The sequence below is a fragment of the Gymnoscopelus braueri genome (genome assembly GCF_963280865.1).
Source record: "Gymnoscopelus braueri genome assembly, chromosome: 16".
Lineage (NCBI taxonomy): Eukaryota > Metazoa > Chordata > Actinopteri > Myctophiformes > Myctophidae > Gymnoscopelus > Gymnoscopelus braueri.
Window position 1 is genome coordinate 39,394,783 of NC_137616.1, and position 20,783 is coordinate 39,415,565.

The following is a 20,783-nucleotide window of genomic DNA, read 5'->3' on the forward strand; positions in this document are numbered from 1 at the left end:
CTGTAATTTTTGGGGATGCTTTTGCTTTACTGTAGTATTTCCAATTTTCAATACTTTTTTACTTCTACTCCACTACATCTCAGAGGCAATGTTATACTTTTTACTCATCTACAATTAATTGAAAACTTTAGTTACAAGTTACTTTGAGGATTTGTATTATTATTACAAAACATACATTAAATCACTTCAGTCCTATATTTAAACTCTGGCTATTTGAAAATAGCAGATCTACACAAGCTCACGATGCACATTGTGAGCTTGTAGATCTGCTATTTTCAAAAGATGTTTATACATTTTGAAAACTTGAAATGGGACATTCTGCATAATGGGTAGGCCTACTTTTATTTTGGTACTTTTAAGTATATTTTGATTATAATTCTGAATTCTGAATACCAGACTTTTACTTATTTCTACATTGTGGGTGGTAGGCCTATTGATACTTTTACTCAAGTAAAAAAGGTGAGTACTTTTTCCACCACTCACTGAATGGAACCATTTTGGTTCCATTTGCACTCTCCCAGAGCTCCATGGATTGTACTGTGTGTGCGCGCTTACGACAGCCAGAAAACCAAATGATGTGTAGCTCTGTGAAAGTGGTGGGGAGACACATTCGGAAACTTTTACATAGTTCTCTGCATTCCATTGGGGTGATGGGCTCCTGAGTGTTTCAGTAACAAAAAAAAAGGAGACATAAGTTCTGCTTTCGGGAAGCGGGAGGTGTGTTTAGCTCACTGGTTATTAGGCTTACACTTTTTATGTGAATCAATGGGAAAATCATCATATCCATTAGATTAGATGTTCCAAGTTCTCACTTTGAAGCCGGTTGATTTACAGAATGTTACACATTCACAAGTTTGATTTCACCTTGCGACCCTATTGTGCCGTGTCATTTTTGTTTGTCCGTGAACTGGAAAATAGCGAGTTTATAATTGTAGTCTGCCAGGAAATATTTGTAACAGCGTTATTATGCCTGTTTTCAGTGGGATCTATTGTTGTGGTGTAATTGATTTCATGTGGCACAGAGAATCCGTATCACGGGATAATGGTTCTTAAAAGGACAGTTTGGTTTGTTTGAAAACAGCGCTCTCTAGTGGCAAGGGCCTAAATGTGTAATGATGCGCATCAGTAGCAAGGTTTCTAAGTTTCTTTTGCCCCTGGCTTTAAGTCTCATGTTATTTTTTATACATCCTTTTTTAATTGCAGTTTGTCACTTTTCTTGTCTCTTCCTCTCAAGGCAACATTTGTCAATAAACAGTATGAAATGTCGAAAAATAATGGTATGTATGAATTGGTGAAGATGCTCACCATGGTCATGCAAAACACTTGAATGTATTATATAACTGTGAATTTGTTATTATATACCGTTATATATTATTATTTATTTTCCTTTATGGAAAATAACTTAGGGTATGATGATTTGAGAGAACAAAAGACAAAGAGAGAAAAATAATGAACTTGTATTAGTGCTGGAGGGAAGGCTATGAATGGGGCAATGAAATGTTTTTAAAATAAAAAAGGCAACATTTAACATTTTTTTCCCTTATGAGAACAAATTAATTAAATAGGCTGTAACCGGATAACTGGGTACATGCGAAAACTTGGCCAGTTTTCCCCCCCAGACTCCAGGGGAAAAACACGCCAAAGTCTCTCAAGTAACCAGCGTCTCCGGAGCCGGAGATTAGGAACTTGAGGGAATGGCTATTTTCTGTGTGCGACGTCCTGTGCACAACTAAGCATAAAGCAGAGCAACAGTATTTGGTTCTATTTGCATAGTCAGGATGTACAGGGTAGGCCTATGTATGCCTTATTGTGGAAAAATGTTATGGTTAGTTTAAACTCAAATAAAAAAAGACCAATAATTTTCATGAATGTCTTCCCATTTGGTCTTAGGTATATTGCAAATGTTCTGTCAGCCAGCAAGGCTATAACTTTGTTCAAAACACATAACCAATTCTACTGAATGTTGGAGACATGACAGTCTTAGTCTTATGAGAACTTATTGGGGTAAAATATGTTCTCATACTTTTCCCTTGTTCACATTTTGGGAAAGGCTACTATGGAATGACACTCTCAGACAACATTGTTTTTCATAAGTCATCAGAACCACACTTCTTATCTGAACTACTGGCAGAAACTGTGTCATGTAAGCTACTGGAAAGGACGTATACCTGATTGTGACCTGATTGTGACAATTGCATTTGATGGCATGTTCAGACATCAAACGCATTAGTTCAACATAAAACAAGACTTTGTGATGAGAGGCATTTTTATTGGTCCTCAGGTATACAGAGTACAAGAAATAAATATTGATCCCATAAACATGAAAACAAAATCCCATTGCGACAGGAGACAAAATCCCATAATTTGTGACATAGACCTTTTTACAATAACCAGCAGTGTGCTGGTGTATAAACACAGGTAAACATCCTTGGTGGTTGATCCTCTATTCTTTCTTCTGTGGGAACGCAGCCTTCAACAGTTCATACACCACATATCCAGCTCCTGCAAAGAAATGACAATTACAATCACTATATTGGCCAATTACACCAGCTGTACGGGAAGTGACAGGAGCCAGGTGGCATTTGAACAGATGAAGCTGATGTAAGTGATTATTATTTATTTTAAGTGTTAAATATCTCTATATTCTGATAGCAGGCATTGTGGCCACACCCATCGGGCACACACTTGTCTACTCCAATATCCACAAGTCTTGCTGATATTCAATCAATCACAACTGACATGCAGTCGTGTGGCAGTGCTAAGTCCAAGCATTTAAACTACTGCCACCTAGTTCTTAAATGCTTTAGCATCTTTCTTCAAAGATAGCGACGTTTGCTCAACAATGAATGAACGTGAGACATTGTAGGCTTTGTTGTTTGCATGGTTTCCAAAGCCAAATACCCAATAAAATATCATGTCCAAGTTCTCATCAAAGCATTATTTATCCATTTATCCTGACATTAGGCCAGTCATTTTAGCAATTATTTAAATAGTTTGTTCCTCACAAGACTATAGTAAATTACAATGTTACGAGCAATAATATGAGCTACCGGCTAGCTTTTAACATGACTAACGGTCTGTTTCAGACCAGGTCTGATTGTCCTTGGGTCCCTTTCTGTCGATTAAAAATTAATGAATTATGCATGTCAGTTTCGATTAAGAATTCCTTGGGCCCATGTACTGGATTTGTGAAGACATCTACCGTGAAGACATCTGTGATGTTGGGCGAAAAGCTCAAATAAACTCACCCCCGATAGTGAGAGCCATCGTTGCCCTGTAAAGCAGTGCATCCCCACTCCCTCCTTTCAAATGGACCGGCATTCCATTGTCCTCCTGTTCAAAAGCAAAACAAAGAGCTCAGGGACATTGACAGTAATGGAACAATAATATCATCTTATGAATAGCAACAACCATGCATGATTCAGATATGTTGACTCCAAATAAAGTATAATTTAAGCGGTTATCAATACCAGCCACAAGAAAAATATTGGTATATTTTGTGTATGGTTGTTAAATTACTCTCCCCAAACAGTTACTTTGGCACATACCCAACATACCCATGGCTTGTAAAAGAGTACAAAAAGTGTCTAATCCAAACCAACCAGATTTGCAGGTAACCAACCATGGTTTACCTGGCAAAATAGCTTAAGTGGTTGGTGCATTTTGGAAGGCATTAGCAGCCACATATACTGATGGTGGATTTCCAATCCTGGTTGCCCCCCCCCAGTACAATGATAAGGTACTGTCTGTAGCACATACTAATGATGAAGGAAGACAGATCCATTGATTCACTCTTTGTAAAAGCAATAATGAATTAATTGCTCACTCTTAGCATGCATAGTTAGTATCCACCCGGTTGATGCTGTGAAACATCCGAGCTACTTATCTTTGATGCTAAAATAACTGATAACTGAAGTTCATCTTCATGGGAGGAACCTGAACAGCAGCAGACATAGACATTTAGACCATTCACTACAATATTTTAGACTACAAAAACAACTGGACTTTATACTGCCCTACAAAAACAAAGTGCAGGTACCATGCAAATAATCAAACCGATAATAAAAGGCTTCAAAGTGTTTCAACTGGCCAGTCAAAGGGGGCTATCGATATATAGTGATATTGCACTAATTGTAGATCTGTCCATACATGAGATGTTAATGTTAATTATATCATGAAGGCTGACCTTTGAGACAAATAAATGAGTTAAGTGTCCCCAAAAACATAGTTACTGCACTTTGGCTCTGCAGGGCAGTATACAAGAGTAGGTTACTTAATTGCACCTTAAGGTCAAGTATTTACAGCATAGATGGGTGACAAATTAAAGAAAAACAATCTAATGTTCTCATAAGGTGTGGGGCCGCCAAGTGGCTTCAATGCACTGTGGCATAGATTGTACCAGTCTGTAGAACTCTATTGTAGATATGGAACACCATTCTAAAATGTATTCCCTCATTTGGTGTTTTGAGTTATGGTGGTGGCGAGCGCTGTTGGTCCAAAATCTTCCATAGGTGCAATCCTTCTACATCTCATATTAGAAAGCATTGGGAAGATGATCTAGGGGCCCCATTATCAGATGAGGAATGGGATATGGGATATGTATAGGTTTCATTCTTCATATATATATATATATATATATATATATATATATATATATATATATATATATATATATATATATATATACGCTCAAAGCATGCATTGATACAGTTCAAAGTGCTGCATCTTTCAAAAGCTAAACTTGCAAGAATATCAAAAATGTTGTCCTCTATGTGACAGATGCAAACAGACCCCAGATCTTCCACATGTTTTGGTCTTGTCCAGCACTTGTCAATTTCTGGACATTTTTTTGTGACACAATTTCTAAGGCCTATGCTTGGAATATTATGCCCTCGCCCATGATTGCTATCTTTGGTGTACTGTCAGTTGGGGTGAAACCACCTGATCACGTGCAGAAAGTTATTGCTTTCTCCGCATTGTTGGCTAGACGCCAAATTTATTTAAATGGAAGGATGAAACACCTCCATTGCACAGCCAGTGGATTGAAGATGTGATGCGGAATATAAAACTGGAAAGAAAAATCAGATTTACTTTCAATTGCCCCACAGAGTGATTCCACAAAACCTCTAACCCATTAATAAACTTTATGAATAGCCTGCCTAGCACTATAACTCCATACTGTACCTACCGCACACTGTCATTTCGTCTTTTGTTTGTATTTGTTGTTTTGTGATACGTTTGTCCTGTTTGTAATGTTGCTCAATTGGGTTGAAATCTGGTGACTGCGAGCAGCGAAGGCCATAGCATATGATTCACATCATTGTCATACTCAGAAAATCATTCAGTGACACCTCGTGCACTGTGGATGAGGGCTGTGTCATGCTGGAAGAGACCACTCCCATACAAGTGTTTCATCATAGGATAGAGGTGATCACTTTTTAACTTTGTATTGGTTTTGAGAGACCGTTCCCTTAGGGAAAGGGGGTACTAAAGCCAAAAAAGATTGAGAAACACTGCGCTAAGGGACAAGGAGGACATATACCATGCCAGAAAAATGCCCCCCCCCCCAACATGAAAGAGCCAGCAGACCCCCTCACTGTCACAAGTCAAGCATACAGGCCTGTACCATTCCCTTGGTGTAGAGTCGCCCCCTTGTGGAGAATATGGTGAAGCATGACTCATCCAATCTAAACCTCAGTTTTTCCCAAGAATTGCTATAGATCAGTGCCTATAGTAGTTTTTGCACAACTGAAGTCTCAAATGTACATTTATATATTTGTAATGAGGAGTTTGTCCACTGTAACTCTACTATAACATCCCCTCTCATGTAGTTGTCAAAGGATTGTTCATGCTGATCACATCCTGCAATGACATTCTCAGTCACCTGACAAAGAGTCGCTCTTTCTGTTTTTTCTTACATATTATACTAATGACCAACCATCTCTCTCTCTCTGTGAGTGAGTGAGTGAGTATTGTTTTACCTGGAAGAATTTCTGTTTCTGGGGGACCTTGTTTTCAACCTGGCGGCGCGCGGTGCTGGCGATGGTCCGCCGCGACACCTGCTGGAGAGACTGCGAAACGACACAGAAATACAAAATAATATTAACATTAAAAACAAACCTATGTTTCAACTATTGTATCACGTACAGTGTGTTTCTTGGCTACAAACAACAGAAATGCCCAGTGAAGCCGTCTGGGAGGCTAGGATATCAATGAATTTAATCGCAGTCTCGCCTGTCTGTGGAAACCAGTGTTGCCAGAGTTTGAGAGAGAAATAAGCAACCAAGTCTAGGAAAACAAGCCCAAAAGAAGCAACTAGGCCACATGAGCACTTTAAACCTATAGTATACTGTATACATCGTCTAATTGAAAATAGCCGATCTACAAGCTCGCATCGCGCTGTGAGCTTGCATTTCTGCTATTTTATCTATATTTTCCCAAAAAAATCTGAAAAATGTGGAATATTTTTTAGGCATGAGTAGTTCACCCAAAAAAAAAAATGATTTTCTATCAATTACACACCCCATGAAGCCTTGAATTCATTTTGTTTTTTTGTTGTTGTCGCATTTCGCCAATAATTTGATGATCATCGGTCTCCGCCGGTCATCAAATTATTGCTTTAGGAATGCAACAAAAACTAAAAAATCTCCATGAATTCAAGGCTTCATCGGGTGTGTAATTGATAGAAAATAAGTCATGTTTAGGGCAAACGACTCCTTTAACAACATACATCTTGTATGAGGGCGGCCATAGCTGAGTGGTTAGTGAGCCCGCCTAGGGAACCAGCTGGCCCTGGTTGCCCCAGGTTCGATTCCAGGCTATCCCAGCATATGTGCCGATGATATGAAATTTGTCCCTGAGCAAGACTCTTAACCCCAATTGCTCACAGGTTCTCATTGGAAACAAGACCGCAAGGACTTTCATGAACGACCTGTTAAAAGGAATTATTCTTATCCTAGGGTCCTTGGCACAAATACATATTAATTGTGGGGGTCCTTGACATGAAAATGTTTTTGTTTAAACAACATTAGAAAATAAGCCCAGATAAGCAACAACCTTTTAGAAAACAAGCCCAAAAAAACGCAACTAACAAATATTTACAAGCGACTTTACAGGAAAAACAAGCCCTAAAGCGCTTATAATAAGCGGACATGGCAACACTGGTGGAAACTTGTCCTGGTTTGACCCCGATAATCTCAACCACAACAGTAGAACATACTAGAAAGACGGCTCTAGAATCCTATTTCCATTCATTGAGTGATACTTAAAACGGTTATTTAAGTAGCTGCTCTCGTTAACACCACCTAAGTATAGCATTGAGCTCGAAATAAAAGGTTTATCTTACTAGTAAATGTCTGAACATCTTCACAAGGACAGCTGAGGACACGGAGAGTTACACTTCCTGCTGCTGCTGCTTCTTCTGCCTCCTGTTTATACTGTTAACGGCATATAAGGCGCTCAGTGCTGCCCTCTACAGGATAACATGCTGATGGATGAATTGATTGATTGATTGATTGATTGAATACTTGATTAACAGTTTGCAAAAAAAGCACAGAGGTACAGTTTCATACACAAAGATGCTAAAAGGATAAACCCAAGAAAGCACTATGGCTTGTTTCCATTGGGGTCCTGTGTATTCAATTCATCGAAACATTTAATGACAAACAAAACAAAATATGCAAAAACATCCTGAATGATGATGATGAATGGATGGACGGACGGACGGACGGACGGACGGACGGACTGGTCATGGAATGGATGGATGGATGAGAGAGAGAGAGAGAGAGAGAGAGAGAGAGAGAGAGAGAGAGAGAGAGAGAGAGAGAGAGAGAGAGAGATTGTGTGTGTGTGTGTGTGTGTGTGTGTGTGTGTGTGTGTGTGTGTGTGTGTGTGTGTGTGTGTGTGTGTGTGTGTGTGTGTGTGTGTGTGTGTGTGTGTGTGCGTGCGTGCGTGCGTGCGTGCGTGTGTGTGTGTGATACAGGACAAGTAGATGCACAGAACGTGCAATGTGTAGGTACTGGTGGCCCAGCAGGCCCAGCAGTCAGTAGAAATATCTAGTCCTCACATTGGATGTCATATGATGACACCCTTTGGGCCTATGGGGATGAGCCAGGTCTAGAGGTTTTTAGGCAGGCTATAATAACAGGACATTGATGGTCGTGGAGAGCAGTGGCTCAGGAGCTACAGCGCCCCGTCTGGTAACCAGAAGGTTCCCAGTTCAATCCCCGGCTCCTCTTGGCATTGTGTCATGATGTCCTTGAGTGAAACACTGAACCCCTTAACTACTCCTGATGACCAAATTGGTGCCTTTATGGTTACCTCTGTCATAGGCCTACTGTGTGTGAATGAGAGACACACACATCGTAACACTCTTTGGATAAAGGAGCTATAGAAATGTCGACCATCAGTCAGTAATTGGCAGAGAAGAAATGAGACAGATAAGACCAAATCAAATACAGCAGCCATGGAGACCACTGAACCCACCTGATGCTACATTTAGCTCACTGAGAGGTGAGAACAACAGGTTATAAGGCAGTAGATAGATGTGAACTTGTGAAGGTATAGGATGCACCAAAGGAGAGAACATGGGCGAGAAAAAGAAAACAATATGAAGAACTAGAGGTCAATGGAAGAGTACAGAGATGCTGAGAACCACTAAATACACTTACTGTAACGTTGTTATTGCTACTACTACTAGCTTTTATTTCAAGCCTTATATTTGTTTGAAGTTGCTGACATTTTGTTGTGCTACAAAGAAATATGCAATCGTTTAGTGGTTTCTACATGGTTCACACAAACGTGGAGTGCTGAACTCCAATTGGACCAGATCTACCCATCTGAATGGAGTCAGTTTTTTGGCACTAAAGATTTTTGGACAATTTGCAGGGCAAAGCCAAATGAATCTTTCCTGTTAAGGCATTTTGCATTCATGTCACCTTGGAGATGCAAGAGAACTTCTGACATAATGATACAGTCTACTGATGATGTCACAGTAAACAACTTATTATTAAAGTATTATCCCAGGGGGAGCCAGATTGATTTTTAAAGATCACATTGCACCTAATTAAAATGTATGATTCCTTAATTTTTTGCTGAACCAATTGTTTAACTTCTATTTTCATTTCATTGTCACCTCCCCACCCCCCATTCTATTAGGAGCGGTAAAATAAAGAACTGCTTATATAGCTGATAAGGATAATGAATCATTCAAATAAAACAAACTTGATGGTATTTTTCACATATTATCTTAATTGGATGCCATAATCTCAATTTACAGTTGACGTTGCACGATGAGCGAAAATCTCACATCGCAACTTGTCGTGAGCTTGCAGATAATCTATTTTCAATATGTTTTAAACATTTTTTAAAACAGGGTCGCCATGGTTGAAAGTACCGGTAGGAATGCTGAGGCAAGGTTGAAAGTGTTTAAACAAAAGCAGTGTATGGAGACATGTCTCACACAGTCATTAATAACGTTTTATTAGAACTAGAACTAGAGAACAGAGCAGTTAGTCTTAATATTCAAGCAACAACTTTAGTTTTCTGAGCAACAGTACAGGTGTGGTATAAAAATATGACACATTTTATGCAATTTCCATTTGCCAGCTGATTATGATAAAACAAAAATTGTTATAACATCAAATGTTTTCTCTTGGCTCAAAATGGCCACCCCAAAAACACAACGTAGCCTTCACAAAGCAATAAGTAACACCAACAGATCCTCATGCCAAGCAGAAAAAAACATGTAATGGACATGAGATAACGGCGCCTATGTAGGTCAGGATAGAGTAAATGAACCAGGAATATAGAAATATCTGTTACAAAGTGACACAACAATGGAAAAAATATTTTACATGTCATATACATTAAACTCCAGTCGTTAAGACCAAGACTATTGCTGGGACAGTACTCTGGGTCCCCCGGGATTATGAATTTTGTAATTAAAATAGAAAAAACATGCTTTTTTTCATTATCTATTATGTAAACAGTGATCATTAATAGGGTGCCAGATATTTTTCAGCTTTAGAATGATACCCTCTGAACTTAAAATTCCAAGTTACTCCAAATTCCACAGCCTTAGCTGTTCCACTTGACAGAAGCTTAAAGGGATATTTCACTTTCAAAATAACTTTTGGTCATTTTATCGTCTACTCAGGCCTTTGTGAGCCCCCAGACAGTTAAGTTGCTCGATTCAGTATTTAGATATTTGATATTCATTTTATCAGACACGCCACCTTCCTATACAAACCTATTGTAACTTCAAACTCCATTTTAACCATGTTAGATTCATCAAAAACACCCGTCCTTGGTTCTGGTGACTCACCCTGCCCTGACCAATTTTTTTTTGAAAGTGGAATATCCCTTTAAGTGGAAATACTGGCTGTATGCCAAAAAAAAGAAATGTACAGTCTTATCTTAAAATCTTACAATAAATACTATATGAAAGCATATTATTTCTGTTCCCAAATCTCAGTTTTGTCCAAAATATTTGGATATTGCTCGGTACATTCTAACATTGTTACAACGCTTAACAGTTTAAAATAAATTAAAGAGCAAGCCCATAGTGCAAACACAGGTTACAAAAGCTATAGGCACATTGACAAGCTAGGCATTTTGCTGATCCACGTCTCTGCTAATGCAAAACATTTTCCTACAGCGAGTGGACACATCCCACTTCAACTAAAGGGCGATTTATACTTAGTTGCGTGCCGATGTCACACACTTATTATAGCCGATCTACAATCTCACAACGGTACGATACTAGAGCCCGAATGGATTTTTGGCACCGATACCGATATTAGAGAATAAAGATATTGATATATTGGCCAATATTAATATAAAAACAATTATTTTGCAACCTCAAATGTGGTTATCAAACACCTGTAACAAGTTTATTTTCCAAAATGACATCAGTGTAGTGAAACAGTAAACATCACTGGGAATTGAATTATAAATAACTATTAAAACAATATGGGGCCCAGGTCCGATGCACGTAATAGATGTAAACGATCGCCAGCAGACTACATGCACATGTTTTGGTCCTGCCCTAAAACTATCATTGTTTTGGTCTGCTGTGTTTGACTCACTTGGGGAGGTGTTGGGTGAACCAATTGACCCTGATCTCCCCCGCCCGCCCGCCCCCCTCTCTCTCCCTTTGCTGTTCCTCGGTATGAATGTGAGTGTCTTTGGTTACTGTTTGTCTTTGTCTATGAATTTTGTTTCATTTTGATACACCTTGCATTTGAATTGATGTCCGTATGTGTGGTATCTGTTTACTTGTGTTTTTTGTTGTTCTGTTATGCGGTTTTGTTGTTTTTGTTTTTGTTTTGATTGTTGTTTTTTTGACAGAAAATGACAGGCCTCTTTGTACCGTATTTATTACTTGTCACGTTGATAGAATTGTTTGATAGAATTGTCAAAAGATTTCATGATGATCAAAGATATTCAGATGACATCAGATACGTGCACTACTGCATTAGATTGGCAAGTTACAATGACGATCCCACTTATTATACGTAGCCTGCGAGTTAGTTCTGGCAGCATACACTCGAGAGAGATTCTATGGTGCTGTTTACAGCATCATGCAGACCCATACAGTACGTCATACTCTGACGTGGCAGTCAGCTGTCCAATTGGGCGGGTTATTTAAGCTCACCTTCATCGGTGTTCTGTCTGCTTAGTGTTTCATAGGTGTTGTCATGCAGCGTTTACTCCCACCACCACCCCAGCACCACCAGTGGGCTCTGCTATTGGTTCTGTTCCCCATGGGGGGTTGTTATGTATATATATATATCTCCCTGCTCTTAAAGGTTAATGATGGTTGTCTTAATTATGCTGAGCAGGGAGAAAAATGTAGCAGAGCCTGAACGCCAAAATAAAATATATTACATCCACTCTTGTATTCTCATTCTATAATATTGTTTCATATATTTGGTCTGTAATATTGGTTCAATCTATTCGTGAGTTATCTGACAGAACTGTGTTCGCCTACATACACAGTAAGGGTATTGGGACTAGGACGGCAGCCTTCTATATCGCCTGGGCCCAGCCGGTTGAGCAGCATGACCAGGCTGTCTCTGTCTACCAGAGAGCCATGGAGAGCCAGGCACAGCCAGCAGACGCTGTCCTCCATGAATACAGTTTCATAATAAACTGGGGCCTAATAAAAGCATAGCTTCCCTGTGAATCTCTGATGTCATCAACATGACTCATGTTAATGATGACATCATGATGATGTTAGTCATGCCCTAATATGGAGGGACGGTGGAACTGAGATTATGAATTCACAAAATGCGACAAATATTCACACACGATGCGAAATGCGATGCGTGACAACTATTCAGACAGACACACTTAAAAAACAAACAAAACAAATGCCCTAATCCATATTAGGGCATTTTCTGCATTATGTTCTGTAAACAAGACGGGGTGACTGGTCTTATAATGACATGGCTGCCATATGGATCTCACACATCATGTGGACGGTGTATGAGGTCAGTTATTTTATGATGAAGGCCATACGGCCAAAAACGTTCTGTGGCTGTAAAATGACAGAATAAAAACAGACCTTTTCTGAGTGGGACCCTCTTTTCTTCTATCAGTGTATTATGTCAGTCATATATAACATCAGTACCATGACATCAGTCATCTTGATATTTGGACAAAGTTTCAGCCCAATCCGATCTCTATTAACTTTCAGTATTAAATTAAAAGTTTAAAATAGTGAAATATTTCAAAATAATATATATAAAACATATGCGAGAATAGTCCCAGACAGACAACAAAGATAGACAGACAGACAGACAGACAGACAGACATACCTCTTCTAGATGGCTTATATCTGAGGAGCCACACTGAAAAAAGGTTTTCATATCGGCGAATATCGGACAATGAAAACACACACTGATATATCTGAAATAGATCTAAGATAGGTCAATATTGGCTAACCAATATATCGGTTGGGCTCTATTATACCACTGGTTCTCAATGTTGGGTTCAGGGACCACCAGGGGGTCCAAATGGACCCTTATGGGCCTGTAACTGAGTTAATCTACACTGAGACAGTGTAGATTGGGGTTCCAAAGATTTAAAATATTTCCTCTCAGAATTACAGCTCTTCAAGGGTCCAATGGACCCCTGGTGGGACCAGACGTTGAGAAACAGTGCTCTATACGACACAATAGCCACTCTCCTTTATAAGATGCAACAGTGTAAAACTAAGCTATTTGGTCAGGGACGTATCCAGGATTGAGAAACTAAAACCAGCCACCAGCCAAATAAATAGTAAATGTGTGTGTAGCTTCTAGCTTCTCTCTATCAAGAACTAATTGATTTTTGTAAACATACCATATATGACCATTCAAGTGGTTGAATTTTAGACTTTCATTCACTGGCCAGTGGCCACAGTGACTGATAAAGTTCCTGAAATTTCAGACATGGCTCTTAAAGCTACAATCCTTTTATGTCCTCTCCCGAAAGAGAGAGGAAATTGTAAATGTATCACCCACATGTATAGCTCATTGAGGGAATCCCGTTTGGCCAGGCAAGATCTTGGGCATACAATGTATAGGGAGACCATCTTCAACAACCATTACAGGTGTGCTAGTTATATTGTATTAAGATACTGGGAAATAACCTTTTATTCGTTAAATATCAATTATTTGTAAAAACCCATATTTCCCTTGCAAAACGGTTTAAGTTGCTAGTGTATGTAATGGTCCATTAGCCAACACGGCTGGTTGAGCCTTAGAGTTAAGGTTAAGTCATACTCCGTCGTATGACAAGTGTCGCACGGCAGAAATAGCAGATCTACAAGCTCACAATGCGCTGCGATGCGAGCTTGTAGTTCGGCTATTTTTGGCATGCGACACCATCATACGAAAACGTATGAAATAGGCTTTAGTTTCCTCCACTAGAAACACTGATGACCCACTCTTTGTTCCTCTCCATGTGGTTGCCGATGTAAGTGATATGGAATGATGCCAGTGTCTTTAGTTGGGGATATCAGCACTGTTGTTGCGGTTGCCATATTTATGATGGATGATAAGCAAGACCAAACCAAGGAAGAAGCAAACGGAGCCCACGGTGATGTAGGCGATGCCCAGGAAGGGATTCTTGCCTCCCATCCAGGAAATGGTGCTCAGAATCATGCGCTTCCGTCCCTCAAAGCTGCGTACGGGATAGTCTGGGTTACAGTTGGTTAAGGATGTCATTGTTCAGATGCCCTGACCTAGGATTGAATCATCCAAGAGGATTTTCTCAGATTTGTTTAGCAAAAAAGGAAAAATAAAAAAGGGGTGTGACAACCTCTTCTTTCAGAAAAAATAAAATAAACTTAGGTCTAATAATGAAGTATTAGTAAGCATTTGCGTCACTTGCATACATTTAACTGAAATCACTATACCTGCCCAGTGGGACTTAGTTTCTGCCAACTATGAGCTTTATAATACCGTATCCTATTGATGCAATGGCAACAGAAAATACTGCTTTCTGATTGGCTAGAAGGTGTCTGTTAAAATCAGATATCGAGGCACCGCAAACATAATCCTGGTCAAAAGTTGAATCACCGTTCTATATCGATGCTTATGACAGACTATGTGTAACTGTTTATAATCTTAAAAACAGTACTAAATAAACGGTAGCAGCAGTTGGACAACAATGTTGTTACCCATCCTGTTTTTGGCCATGGTATAATGGCTCCCGAGGTGTCCCGATATTTGAAAATAACTGAGGAGAGAACTCCACTCTGGTTCGTAGACTTTTTATCGCCATTATTTTACAGCATCGGGACGGGTGGGGTAGAAACCATGTATCTCCATATTTCATCTTTTAATGTTTTTTTCCCCTACTTTGTCGTATGACAGTGCCGCACAAAAGTCATAACTCTTAAAAAAAGGATACTGTAGACAATGTCCAGGGTGTAGTTGCCCCGGGGCAGCGTAGGAATCATGTTGTTTTTCTTCTGGATGATGCGGTAGAGCTTACGGAAGGTTGGCAGAGCGGCTGTTCTCATCCACACAATGAAGTCTTCATTGATGAAGCCGTTATTCTCAGGATCAGAGTCCAGCTCGTAGACGGGCCTGTGCCAGTTCACTGGCTTCGTCGTGCCTGGTTTGAGATTGAACGAGACAAACACAGATAGAACACATGAAGGTTTTGTTCACACTGCAGTCAAAATCCGATTTGTATCTGAAATACGATCTTTAGGATGGACTGTCCACACTGTTATTTGCAAGTGTCATTTTTAGAGTTTCACGATTAAAAAATTTTAGCAGATATAAAAGCTTGTAGTGCGGCACTCGGTGACACGCTATGAGCTTGTATATCTGCTATTTTTTAAATAGCCAAATAAATCTTAAAATGACACCGATGCGTTCCCGGTCTTAACTCATTCACTGCCACTGATGTAAAAAACGTATTTTTTTCCAATTACCAAATCTGCCACTGGCGTAAAAAACATAATTTTGCAAAATATTTTTTTTAAACAAGATCTCAAGGTCCTTCATCTCTCGCAGTGACACATTTCATTGTAGCACACCCGGATACGGAAATACGTCAAATCGAAGATTTTCGGTTCCGTCCGCTTCCTGTTTAGGTCCCGCCCTAAAACGGTCTTTTCTCGGCTTTGCATTTCTCCGCCGTGGAATGCTGTTTAGCGACACTGTTTTGAAACTGCTACTACTGCAAAATGGAATGTCGCCGATTGAAAATTTCTTCTCTGGGCCACTCACACAACTACCCTGTGTGTCTACAAACAATTGAACACGCGATCATAAGGGATTTAGCGAGGTCTGTGGCGAGGTGGAAAAAGTAAGTGAGTTTTCCGTTTACATAGCGAAACATGGTGTTTTTACACTGGGCTGGAGGAGAGAGACTCCGCCCCGATCGGAATGTTTGTTGTTTGAGCGGCGTGCACGACTCGCCTGTGTGTTTAGAAACGATTGCACTTGCGATCATAATGGAAAAAAAAAGTGTAATTTTTTTTAAGTTATAAAAAACACTAAATCGCTGGCAGTGGGCAAACACAGACAGAAATAAGTCTGGCAGGGAATGAGTTAATGGATTAAGACATCATCAACCTATCTGCATTGGTTGCTGTGGTAACGGCATAGGCATGTGTAATGCTCATCTTATTATACGCGCTCGTACGATGGTGTTGCTCACCAAAAACAGATCTACAAGCTCATGTAGATCTACTAGTTTTGGCGAGTGACACTGTCCCACGACCAAGTATAGATAGGCTTCAATCAGCCTAAAAATACAAAACAGCACAGACAACAGCAAAACAGCGAGTGGTACAATAATGGAGGTCTATCATTTCACCCGTCATGACATATCACTCTCTAGTCGTGGTGCAGAACTCCACTGCACCAGACACGAGCGACAGAGGAGGCTGATATACAGTATACAACAATGTTGTGCCACAGTCACAGCAGGCATTTCTCCATTTCTTCTATAATAATGCTTACCGTACGTCGTTGTTATGCGTCGCTTTGAGTTTTGGACAGTTTCTGATATCCAACTTACTTGAGTGGCTAGCTAGAGTGTCCAGACTGAGACATTTTTAGAAATCTGCTTTGAATCACATTTTCAAACCATATAATTCAAATCTGATTGGTAAAAATCTCAGCTGTTCAGACTTGATCTGAAAAAACAATCCGATTCCAATCTGAATAGGCCAATAGGCTGCCAGTCTGAACATCGTCAAAGAGACAGTCTATATGAGCATCTGTGTTCAAGTGTGCATGCGGGAGTGAGGCAGCATCACAGACTGACTGTATGTGAGAGATACATATTCAGCTGGTGGTTTCTGTGTTTTCACCTTGGAAGACAGCCGTGAGGTTAGGGTTGTTGCCTCCTGGGTTCCTGAACTTGACATGCTTGTCTGTCCACCAGGCGATGCCCTGTTTCATCATTGTAATTGGGATCTTTGTACCGTTGGGGTCGATGTAGAAGAGCTCCAAAGTGTCTGTAAGAAAGAGAGATGGTTCAAAGAGTCTTGTATTTAACTGTATCATGCTCGGGTATGTATTCCACATTGCATGTTTTTACTGTAATTGTATTCATTATCACTCAAAATAACAATTCTACATGATTGTATTTTGATCTTAAAATATTCTATTCTATGATTGAGTTATATAACAAAATAGTATTGTAATAAGCAATACTGTATTTTCTTTATCAGAAGTTCCTTTTATTTTAACTGGGCAATGGGTCTTGAACCATGTCTACCTGTGATCTTGACAGGCTTGTGCTGTCACCCCTGCTGGGATTAATTATTTATTTATTTATAGCAATGCAATATATTTATTCTGTGGTATTATATTGTCATCAATCTTTGTTAGGTTTTATTACAAAATTATTAACGTATTTGAACCTATAATAGATGTAAAAGCAATGCTGGTTTTCTCTGTATGGCACTGGCTGATCTCACCAGCCTCGGAAAACGACTATGTGACCTTGTGCCCGAAAATGTTGCCCATCCTGTAATAAAGCAGAAGATCCCGTTACCATTGAACATGCTATTGGCGATGGCTCCACATGGTGCAATTGGCTTGTTTTCATTGCGTGCATATGGCTCACACTCCTTACTGGGGCTCTGTGAACGGGCAGGATAGAGACAGACTACAGTGAGATGCAAAGACAATTGCAATGTTTCCATTGAGATAACTGCATCACTGTACTGTTTATGATCTGGTCCAGTATATCACTCTTTGCAATATATTATGGAAAATGTTTTGTATTTTTTAAATCTGCATATACTGCATGTAATTCATTTATTATCATGCTCCATGTTTTAGCTTATATAATATGATCGCTGCTATTATTTGACTGTTATAAATGAATGAATGACTGAATTAACGATGAACACGTACCATAAGGGATTCCATGTCTCCATTCAACTGGCTGTCATCTCTGGACTTGACATAACGCCGGTGATTCTGGTAGAAGTTGGACAGACCGTAGTACATGAAGACATTGCTCTACGGAGGAAGAGAGATAGAATCAGAGGGATGGAATTAGGCACCCATTCAAAATGCTGATAACTAAACAAGTAGAGTACCTAGTACAACCCTTATTTACACTCATCTGAAAACAATTACCTAAAAAGCAAGTGCTTTTCAAAGACATTAAAACAAGAAAGGGGGAAATAGGAAACACATTCATAGTCGTACAAAATCAACGTTTTACTGCATGACAAGATGTATTACTTCAAATGGTTGGTCCAGTTGGAAGGGTATTGTGCAGGTACAGGGTCTGGTGCTGTTCCAACTGAAGTTCTGGGAGCAGTTGAAGCAGGGACTGGCCATGTCCACCCCAGTGTAATCAACCTACAAGCACAACATCACATGATTACATTGTATCAATCTACAACCACACACAGTAAAATCCTCAGTGTAAGAGAGGGTACAATTGGAACCAAACGAACAGTTATGGGCCAGGGGCAGTGGTGGCCTTAAGGTTAGAGGAGTGCAAATGTTGTTGGAAGGTTCCCGGTTCGATTCCCTGGTCCGGCAGGAAAATCTGGGTGCGGAAGTGAATGGTCACCACTTCACCCTTGTACAAAGAGTACACTTGTACTCTTTGTACAAGAGTGTACAAATGTACTAATGGAACAGGCAGCCTCTGTTGTTAGCTTTAAAGCACAGCTCAAGACCTACTTCTTCTTGCTTTTAGCTGATTTCTTTGGGGTTGATTTTTATATCTCTGTGTTGTTATCCATGTCCTCACTGTATTGCCTGATTCACTGCCTTCTGCTATTATTTTAATGTTGTCTTTTGCTTTTCTTTTTTTCTTTATTGTTAAATTAGTTGTAACTGTAATTGTATTCTTGCTCTGTAAAGCACTTTGAGCTGCATTTCATGTCATAAAAGGTGCTATACAAATAAAGTTTATTATTATTATTTATTAATATGGGCCAGTAACAAGAGTGTACAAATGGAACCTTATGGGCCAGTAACAAGAGTGTACAAATGGAACCAAATGGACTGTTATGGGTCCTTTTGGTTCCATTATTTCTCACAGTTGAATTAATTTTACAGTGCAAGATCACATGATTCCACTCATGACTGTCATTCAGCCATGAAAAATGTCATTAGAAGAGAAAAACAAGTGTATCCTAGCTGTACAAAGTAAAAAGTTGTAAAATGTAACGTTATGGGATTCCGATTACTAAAGCCTATATTGTTAATATGTAGGCTATACATCATAGTAATAATCAGTGGTGTACAGTAACTAATTAAGTATTTACTTTTGAGGTATTTTTTTTACTTTAGTACTTTTACTCGACACAAGACATACATTAACCACGTCTTCAGTCCTAAATTCGTTTCGACCATTTGAAAATAGCCAATCTACAAGCTGAACTTGTAGATCTGCTATTTTCAAAGGATTTTTTATACATTTCATGCATTTGAAAACTTGTGAAACGGGACATTCTGCAATTTGATACCAATACTTTTGTACTTTTACTCAAGTACATTTTTAATTCCGGACTTTTACTTGTAACAGAGTATTTCTACATTGTATTGATACTTTTACTTAAGTAAAAAACATGTGAATACTTTTATCCACCACTGGTGTTTAGAATATGTAACGTATAGGGATTACACTCGGAGGACCTAGCCCTGAAACATGACTGTCATACCATGACAGTCATGGTGCCGATCTCCCCCTGGTCTAAAGTTGTGTTCGATTTTTTCACATTGCCATCTCTCACATAAACATAAACGTTCAGATTTAAAATATAAAGTGCTTACCACCGAGCCACGGATGTTACAAGGCGATGCGGACCGCGATGAGTACCCGTATCTCCCGTATTGTTCAATAAAAAGCATTTTAATCCCATCGCCGGCCATTTTCTTTTTTTGTTTTGTAATGTATCAGAGTGCAATACACCTCCCAACCATTAGTGTCGCATGGTTGAAAGTATCGGAGACAATTTGGAGAAAATGGCCGGCGATGGGATTAAAATGCTTTTTATTGAACAATACGGGAGATACGGGTACTCATCGCGGTCCGCATCGCCTTGTAACATCCGTGGCTCGGTGGTAAGCACTTTATATTTGAAATCTGAACGTTTATGTTTATGTGAGAGATGGCAATGTGAAAAAATCGAACACAACTTTAGACCAGGGGGACTCGGCACCATGACGCTTGTATACAAGCGTCATGTGAACCATGGCTATATCGGAGGACCATACCTCAAACTCCTTAATGTTGTTGGACGTCACATAGAGGCCGATGCCGATGGGGATGAAGATGAGGCCGATGACGAAGAAGGCTGGCATCACGGTGCCCGCCGTGAGGATGGGCTGCCATGCGGGCAGTCTCTGCTGCTTGAAGGCCGTGTTGTCCGGCTTCTTGTTCTTCAGCGTCCCGCCGTGGCCGCCGGGTCCCTGGGTGACAGTGATGTGACCGTCCTCCTCTTTAGCGTTGTAACTGGACGCCATCATGATGACCGATCGATCGTTATAGCTTCTTGTTGTGTCGGATCGTTCAACTGGCACGTTAACAACAAAGCTCACTCAACTAACCTAAACATCTAAACAAAGCGGCTAATGTAAAAGCCTGCCATCTAATTGTACTTAAACACATAGAATGGAACGTATGGTTGCTGTAGCTGGCGACAACAAGCAGGAAGTTTACAAGCTGGCTTATAAACGCGTGACGTCGTCAGCACGTAGACGTAGCACATTCTGTTTATATTTATCGTTGGGCTTTTTACTGCTCAGTGATCTGATCCGGTCTAGAGCCCGCCTACTGTATGAGTAAAATGTGCT

The 20,783-nt window shown here is 39.8% G+C and overlaps 2 protein-coding genes across 2 annotated transcripts; both read right to left on the reverse strand.

Annotated features, from left to right (window-relative positions):
- Positions 1–2,248: 2,248 nt before the first annotated feature.
- On the reverse strand, positions 2,249–7,434 carry cox7a2b (cytochrome c oxidase subunit 7A2b). The gene is made up of 4 exons (XM_080453077.1): positions 7,346–7,434; positions 5,982–6,071; positions 3,249–3,333; positions 2,249–2,502 (listed from the first exon to the last, which is right to left on the reverse strand). The coding sequence occupies exons 1-4, from the start codon at positions 7,361–7,363 to the stop codon at positions 2,444–2,446; spliced, it is 252 nt and encodes an 83-aa protein (XP_080309203.1). The 5' UTR covers positions 7,364–7,434; the 3' UTR covers positions 2,249–2,443.
- Positions 7,435–11,747: 4,313 nt separating this feature from the next.
- LOC308103958 (cell cycle control protein 50A-like) lies at positions 11,748–20,650 on the reverse strand. Its single transcript, XM_080454184.1, has 7 exons — positions 20,205–20,650; positions 18,213–18,332; positions 17,877–17,984; positions 17,512–17,599; positions 16,823–16,969; positions 14,902–15,108; positions 11,748–14,185 (listed from the first exon to the last, which is right to left on the reverse strand). The coding sequence occupies exons 1-7, from the start codon at positions 20,454–20,456 to the stop codon at positions 13,992–13,994; spliced, it is 1,116 nt and encodes a 371-aa protein (XP_080310310.1). The 5' UTR covers positions 20,457–20,650; the 3' UTR covers positions 11,748–13,991.
- Between the last annotated feature and the right edge of the window lie 133 nt (positions 20,651–20,783).